General features: G+C 36.1%; 1 protein-coding gene across 1 annotated transcript; it reads right to left on the bottom strand.

Moving 5' to 3' along the window:
• Positions 1-3,953: 3,953 nt before the first annotated feature.
• On the bottom strand, positions 3,954-7,870 carry LOC136806083 (NIF3-like protein 1). Its single transcript, XM_067062652.1, has 4 exons — positions 7,326-7,870; positions 6,970-7,040; positions 6,292-6,426; positions 3,954-4,255 (listed from the first exon to the last, which is right to left on the bottom strand). Exons 1-4 carry the CDS (start codon positions 7,810-7,812, stop codon positions 3,995-3,997), a joined length of 954 nt encoding a protein of 317 aa, XP_066918753.1. The 5' UTR covers positions 7,813-7,870; the 3' UTR covers positions 3,954-3,994.
• Positions 7,871-7,877: the final 7 nt, after the last annotated feature.

The following is a 7,877-nucleotide window of genomic DNA, read 5'->3' as shown; positions in this document are numbered from 1 at the left end:
TTTGGCGTTTCTAATTTTGACGTTCACACTTGTTTCGGAATCTTTTCGCCGCGGAACGATGCGGAATTGTAGAATAAGGAAGAGCAGTAAATCTAACTTCACTTAATCCCCCTATATTTTAAGCGGTTTAATCAATTCAACACATTTCAATGAACCGGAAATTTTTGGCGTGGATTTAACTTCACCGATAAGCATAAAAACAGCTGAAAAAGGCTAAAATTAATTTTTCAACCAATAATAGTAATCTCACACGCTTCACAAAATCTCATTTCGCGATATTTAATCCGATTTTAAAAAAGACGCAAAATATGAGTTTAAATCGTCATGGTTTAATTTTAGTAGGGAAAGAAGATATTTTGGCTAATAAAAACAAACTTTTTATTTTCGCGTACGCTCGTTTACGCAAGTTCTGATTAAGTGAAACCGCTCTACTTGAAAGAATTGAAACTTTATGACAACATGACCCAAATCTTACTTATGGCACACGTTTTTTTTTATAAGAACAAACTATATATGAACATAAGGCTTCGAGGCCCAAAAATTTAAGAACATTCTAAGAACATACTAAGGCTTTGGAGACTTAAAAACATGCAATTTCTTAAGAAATTACATCAAAATGCTCAAAAAATGCTGAAAAAAAGAACATTTTAAGAACATTTTTAGGCTTCAAATCCAAAAAACTAAGAACATCCGAAGGCTTCGAAAATTGTTGACGTTCTTATAAAAAAAAACGTGTAATCTCCAAGCAGATTCTGAGATTCAGATTCTAGTCACTCTAGGCCATGGCCATGGCCATCTCCGTAAGAGAATTTGTCCAGATTGTTGGCGCAGCACTTTTATCTTTTTCATCCAGTTTTGGAATGAATATTAAACGAGGGTCCCAAATTTACTAATTTTAAAGATTTGTATTTGACTGAGACGACTTTTGATTATTTCGGACAAACTCCAGGGTGAAAATTGTTCAATCTTTTGTCGACATTTCGTTATTTTTGCCCCTTTTCAGGGCAAAAATGGGAACTTTTTTTCGATTTTTCGTTTAGACAGGGTCCCAAATTTACCAAACATTCATATCTGACAGGGTCCACTTTTAAAGCTCAAGCATCACATCCCCGTCGGCCGTCAAGGTCAGTGCCCGGTCAGTGGGCATTGTTATAGCCCGGTTATATACTTGTTTATTTGTGTTTCAAATCTTGTTTATTAATTCAAAAATCAAAGAATTTCAAGAATTTTTTTATATCAGGGTTTTTTAAATAAACGTTTATGTTCCACACCTTACAATATCAAATTAAGCTTTAAAATCACTTGGATTCTTTGACTGAAATCTAGACTTTTAATGTCTCAAAACACGCGCGAGACACTTAATACATAGAGAGACAATTACAATTGCCCGTTTATCTAAAGAATCCTACATTTACTGAAATAGACAAAAAGAACGACAAATTTCATAAAAACGACAAATTTCACCGTCTACAACCCCGACCGAAAGTGACTGTACCACCCCTACATACTCATTCCTCTTTGGTTATCACGGGAGTTAAAGCTAGATATGGCTTAAAGAACCACAAATTACGTATGCGTGTTACGATGCAGAATTCTTTAGAAGAAAAGACTGTTATCACTCAAAAGCAATCCATAACTGGCCAGTAAAAGCATGACAATAAAGAGGAATCTTTCAAAGTGAAAACTCAATTTATACGATATTTTAATACTTTCGAATAAATCAAAATAATTTCATTCAAGCTACACCAATAACACCCAAACATATGGAATGTAAATATTTTCAAATGGACAAAATGGCTTCTAATCAAAATATAACTTTCAAAAAATTTAAGACACCATATGCATATCTACTTTCGACTTAACAAAAAAAAAAATTCTTCATTCAGATCGAAAGATTTTTGAATCTGCAACAGTTTGATTTTTCATTTTATTTTTTTCTTTTCAACCTTAAATTTTCGCGTTTTTGGGTGTCTACCGCGAAAACTAGTTCCGTGAAATACAATTTTTACTAAGAATCCTCAAAAAACCCTAGGAATATGAAAGAATTTAGGCAAAAAATGGGTGTCAATCGCGAAAATTAGTTACGCAAATTGCGCCAATTTAGTACCCTCGCACCACGAAAATGATTTCCAAAAAAATTAGTTCCCATAAGGTAAGACCATTCGCTTTAAGTGTGTAATACAGTGCCGTAGGAAGCATTTTCATATTGGGGGGGGGGGGGGGGCTGAAGTTTAGTGACACCGCGAGGGCCAACCATGGTTTGGCCCGAGGGGGAAAATTTTGAAAATTTGAGCTCTAGATTGCTTGAAAATGCACTCAATTGTGACAATTATGACAAATTAAAAAAGAAAAACTTTGCATTTTGCAAAATAACCATTTTTGAAAAAAATATTGGGGGGGGGGGGCATAGCCCCCCCCCTTGCCCCCCAGTTGCTGCGGCACTGTAATAAACCTTGTTTTACGTGCAGTTACTTTTCAATGAATGCTTCGTTCATACCTAACATGTTATGAATCGTAGGAAAGATAATTAAGAGCTCTAAAATTTGAAGCATTTGTTGGAGAATGGTAAGCAAAACAAACATTGGTGCAACCTTGAAGCCCGGCGGAAGCGGAAAGGGCTCTGGAGGCTACAGCCTCCCCACTTTTGAGCAAATGAGATGTTTTTCCTCAAATTCCTAAGGAATTTGATCTAATTTTGAGGCCCCTTAGTCACAGCCCTTAGCTACCATGATCACAAAATACCAACATTCTCCCAGATAAAAAAAATAATCACAGACAGTGCATGCTTACATTATCACTCTCGTAAAGCTCGTAGTTTGAAAAATGCTTTTGTCTGTGGGGTCACCCCACAGTAAATGGGAGTTGCTGGATAACGATGTTTGAAGATAAGAGATGGCAAATGAAATGATTTTGACATCTGCTTGTCTTGTTTGATGTGATATCTCTAATGAGAAATGATTGGTTGATGGGTTAATGACGATATTTATGACTTGAAAGAATTTTAATGAAAAACAAGTCTTGACTTACTAAAGATATCGTTAGATCCTCAGATCACAGTTATCACTCAGTGCCAATTTACCTCGAAATAAGAAATATACTACTCCTTGAATTCTTTTCTTTTCCAATTTTCAATGTCACCAAGAGATTAGGAATTTTTGTAGGTCAAATTCTAAAGGCAGTACTTTTAAATGTTCTTGTTGATTGACAGGGTAATGTTGTTCATATCTCCAAAAGGAAGATAAGAAAACGATAAAATCTTCAAATTGGCTTTGCAATGATAACCTATTACGTCTTTTAGGAAGACGATAAATGCCTCGCCATTATTGTATTTAAAGAAATAGTGAAGAGACAATCAGAGATCTGAATGACCAAGACACAATATCAGGAGTCTTATGCAGCGAACGGCGAGTTTTGTCGGCCCAAGGCATAGACTGGAGTCGTTTATAATGCGTGTAATACAGTAGTACAGTAACGTTATATGAAAATACGATTATTGTTACGGGATTTAGTTTGTATAAACGACTGGAAGAGTCCGGTGTTTCGGCCTTATAGAATCCCCGGCTAGCTACGCAGAAACTTGCGTAGGAGGAAACAATTCATCAAGAAAAGACAAATTCTCAAAACAAAATCAACTGAAATGAAAAATTTTTAACACACAAATCGACACACATTATTTTTTCAAGAATTATTTTCGATCGGGAAAGAATTATAATTGCAATATTATGACACTTTTCTTTTATTAGGAGTTAGTGCACAAAGGTTTTTGGACAACTAAAATTGTTCCCTTCATTACTTTTTGCTTTATTTCTACTATGTCTGAATTAGTCGTCTAGCTTGCTAAACTACCCAAGGCACCATACCAATGATTAATTTTTTCTGATTTTTTGCATGAAAGTAGACTATACTTTCATGCAAAAAATCAGAAAAAATTAATGATCCAATTTTTCACAATGTTCAATTTCGATTCCAATATTTATTTTAGAAGAAAAATTCATTAGACTACTACCAAAGGATCTTTGTCTAATTCTGATACAGTTACTTTCACTTTCGATTTCAGCATACCCGTAAAAACAGGTATAAGAGTTTTTAAGAAACCACGTTCAGTGTTTGAATGTTCACATAGAATGACATGACTTTTGGTAGAAACGGCGTCTAGTACATCATGATGAGACATTTCGCCCGTCAGAAAAACGTCCGCGCGGACACCACGGAGAACAGATGATCCCGAACCTGCACAACAAGCGATCGACTGGACCTGATATGAAAGAAGACGAAAGAAAAAGACATCAGAATGATTGAAGATTTGTTGCAGGTTATCTGATATTCCGATGGCGGATTGGCGGCCGCCCACGCTAAAGCTCTAAAGGAGGGTGCCAATTTCCCATCGGAGAGGAATGGTGGTCGGCCTTTAAGGTTCCGCATCCCCAGTCGGGTTAAAGTACCCTTGTGCGAAAACCTAAAAATATTTCGGTTGGACCCACTGACCTTTATATACCCTGGACAAAGCTTCTCAATCCCAGCCAAGCAAAATCTTTGATCGGAGTTTTTTGAAAATTGGTACCCTAATGTCGGCACTACTCGATAGCGGTGTAATTGCATCGAGAGCGCTAGGTCTACTTTTCCTCAAATTCTTTTGATGATGTAGCGGCGTTAGACGTTAATTTTTAACATTGCAATGGCTTCTCCTTGGGTACCAATTCCAAAAAAACTCCAATCAAAGATGGCAGATATTGTTTGGTCCAGGGTTATATAAAGGTCAGTGGTTGGACCCATCAAACCACGAAAACGAAAAAGAGGGCCATGTTTCCAGGCCTAACGCTGCGAAATCCATGACGCGGTTTCGCAAAATTCCATAATGTAAACTTTCCAGATGTTGAAAATTTTCCCGACCTTTAGAGCTATAGAATGTTGGATGAAAGTTTAACCATCTGGGTGCCAGATAATGTTGGAGCAGGAGCTCTGATAGAGAAAATGAAGAAGTTGAAATCGTGATACAGTGTAGTCTTCATATCTACATAACTTCGACATAAATTCTCCTTCGATTTACTTCGAAAACATAAACTTGCTTTTATGTCATGGAGAATTCGAATCAGTGTGCGTAGTAAGAATGATAAGAAGAATGAAAACTTTAATAATAATTATAATAGTAACAGCTTCAGGGTGGTGCAAACCATATCAAGGGAAGACAGTGTTTGAATAAAAAGTACGACCGAAAGTTTGACGTAGAAAGAACACTCTTCTTAAACTCCGGTTAAGGAGTTTTATAAAATCAGTGTTTTTCATTTATAATTGTGCGTGTTTTAATCTGATCAATCACGATAGTCGGATTCCATTTCCCGATCTTTCCGGTTTGATTTCCTAATTTAGTTTGCGTTTGCGCTCGCACTTACTTACTTACTTTAAATTTTAGGTTAGATATATTAAGAAAGGCTAACCCCTGACAATCACCAGAGTTTGCAGCTGTCATTACGGCTGTTTTATTTTTTATAAGAGGATGTTGCTACAGCATGGATACGCAAAATATAGCAACAAAATATAAACTACGGTACGTCGCGGAGAACGACTGCCTCGTTTTCAGACAAATAATATGAAGTATTTCAATCTCACGAGACTTAAAATTAAATTTTTTCCAACAGAGCCGAATTTTGATGGATCCCTTTTAAGGATTCAATTACCATATAAACTCAAAAAGAGGCAGTAAATGTTCGCAAAGTAATATTAAAAAGGCCTACTGTCTAATAATTGATCGGCTAAATATTCAGGCGCTTGGCGAACCGATTCAATTCAAGGCACTGTTGGTGTTACAACCAACTTTTAAATCAGGGTCATAATTGCCGGGGTTGAAATAGTACCTCTAAATAGACCTTTTCATAGATTACATTACGAACATCACTTGCCTCGTTTTGAAATTATTGCCATGGTGATTAAATCCCAGCAGATTTTATCAAAACTACTTCCTATTCATAAAAAAAATCATTTAATGTCTCAAGAGGCATAACCACCATGGTAATTGTCCGAATACGAGGTAAGTGATGTTCGTGACGTAATTTATGAAAAGGTCTATACAAGGTAATTATACTAAAACTCGTTTTTAGCAAAATAAAGGGCTCTTCTTTTGACAGCTGAAAGTACTTTAAAAAACTAATAAACAGGGGGGAGGTGGTCCTTGGTGGGGGTTGAGAAAAATTGAAATATTAATGAGCGGGATGGCCATTTATTAAGCATCAGAGTGTAGCAGGGGACGTTTATGCAATTATGATTAACATAACATTTAAAAATGATACACCATACCTGCTCAACTCCAGGTGCAGTAGCTAATCTCAAATAAGGTAACCCAAGGTGTGTTTTCACTTTTTGTACAACTTCTTCAATAGCCAGTGGTTCTTTTAAAGTACATATTCGACCTTGTCCGAAACCATTATCAACCTGTGAATACAAAAAGAAACGTGGATGTTGTAGTTGAAAAGTTTTTGCATTTTTTTCTTTTATCCATATCATGGCTGTCTTCGGTAGCCGTGGACTAATTAATTCTAGTGATGACAGGTCCAAAAGCTTTCACAAGCATTTCAACGCAACCAATTGCTCTAGGTTAGTTCAGTGGTCAAAGCAAGGTTTTTCGTCTGAGATGGTAAATTAACTTTACACTACAAATCAGCTTTGAAATTTTAGTAAATGATGCGAACCGTAGCGCAAAAGTAAAGCTACGGTGCGCAGGGTCGTGGGTTCAATCCCTGGCAAAATCTTAACAAAGTTTTCTAAATGGTACTTAATGCTTCTCTACTTGATGCTCAGTAATTAAAGGGAAGGAGCAAGGGTAAGTAGAGCAATCTAGAGAGAAAGAGTGGCGCTCTTTTAAAATTCGGTTAGATGGAACCTTTTTATGTATCAAATAAAATTTCATCTGCAACCCCTTCAACTTCTTATTGATAAGTTTAAGAAAATTTTTAAAAAGGGAACATAAATTCTTACCCCTGGTTCAAGAGGTTTGATAGGTTTCGTATCTCCATGGAAACAGCTCATCAACCAATCGTTGACTCCTCCTGAATACAAAAGATATAGCACTGTAAATATGAATCAAAAGATTGTAACAAAATATTTGTAGTCAAACAAATCAAACCAACTCGCTACACAAATTAGGTTGGTTTTAAGCAACTGAGGAACATCGACAGCTTAACGCTTTTTTAAGCATTATATTAGTGTCGGAATTGAACTTATCTGCAAAAAATCTGTCATGCATTGAAAAACAGAAAAAACCTAATTTCTTTGTAATAGTTTATTTAAGCAAAACGTCACAAAAATAAAGGAATCATAAAATCAATTCTCACCTTTGACGACATCATAGGAAGTATGTGGGGAGTAGATTGCAATTCTGTTTTCAAAACATTTGATGATAAGTCGATTCTTCCAGGCTTCTTGCGTTATCCTTTTAATGCTGGAGAAGATGGGTGGGTGGTAAGATAAGATAAGGTCTGCCTTCTTGGAGACAGCTTCGTCTAATACGTCTTCTGTCAAGTCGTTGGTAAGGAATAAATGTTTGACTGTATGTGGGGAGGAGGGTTCTAGCAGTAAACCAACGTTATCCCAACCCTCTGCGATGGAGGGTGACGCATATTCTTGTAGCTGGTGGAGCACTTCTTTTAAAGGTAGACCAGTGTCTGCTGTATTGGTGATTACTTGACCAGACATTAGGCGTTTGCTTTGTTGTGTTAATAGTAAACTTTGTTTGATGGAATTGATGGCAAATTTGTTTGTAGTTGAAAATAGTATTTGTTTCGATAGAAGATTGCCAATAAATGACATTTGAAATTTCATTGATTGTTATAAAATATTTATCATCAACTTGTTATTGCTGTTTAATTTTTTCCTAAAAATCAAAC

This window comes from Clytia hemisphaerica, unplaced genomic scaffold, assembly GCF_902728285.1.
Source record: "Clytia hemisphaerica strain Z4C2 unplaced genomic scaffold, Clytia hemisphaerica genome assembly, whole genome shotgun sequence".
Taxonomy (NCBI): Eukaryota; Metazoa; Cnidaria; class Hydrozoa; order Leptothecata; family Clytiidae; genus Clytia; species Clytia hemisphaerica.
The sequence above is the reverse complement of the archived record's forward strand: the minus strand, read 5'-3'. Positions and strand labels throughout refer to the sequence as shown.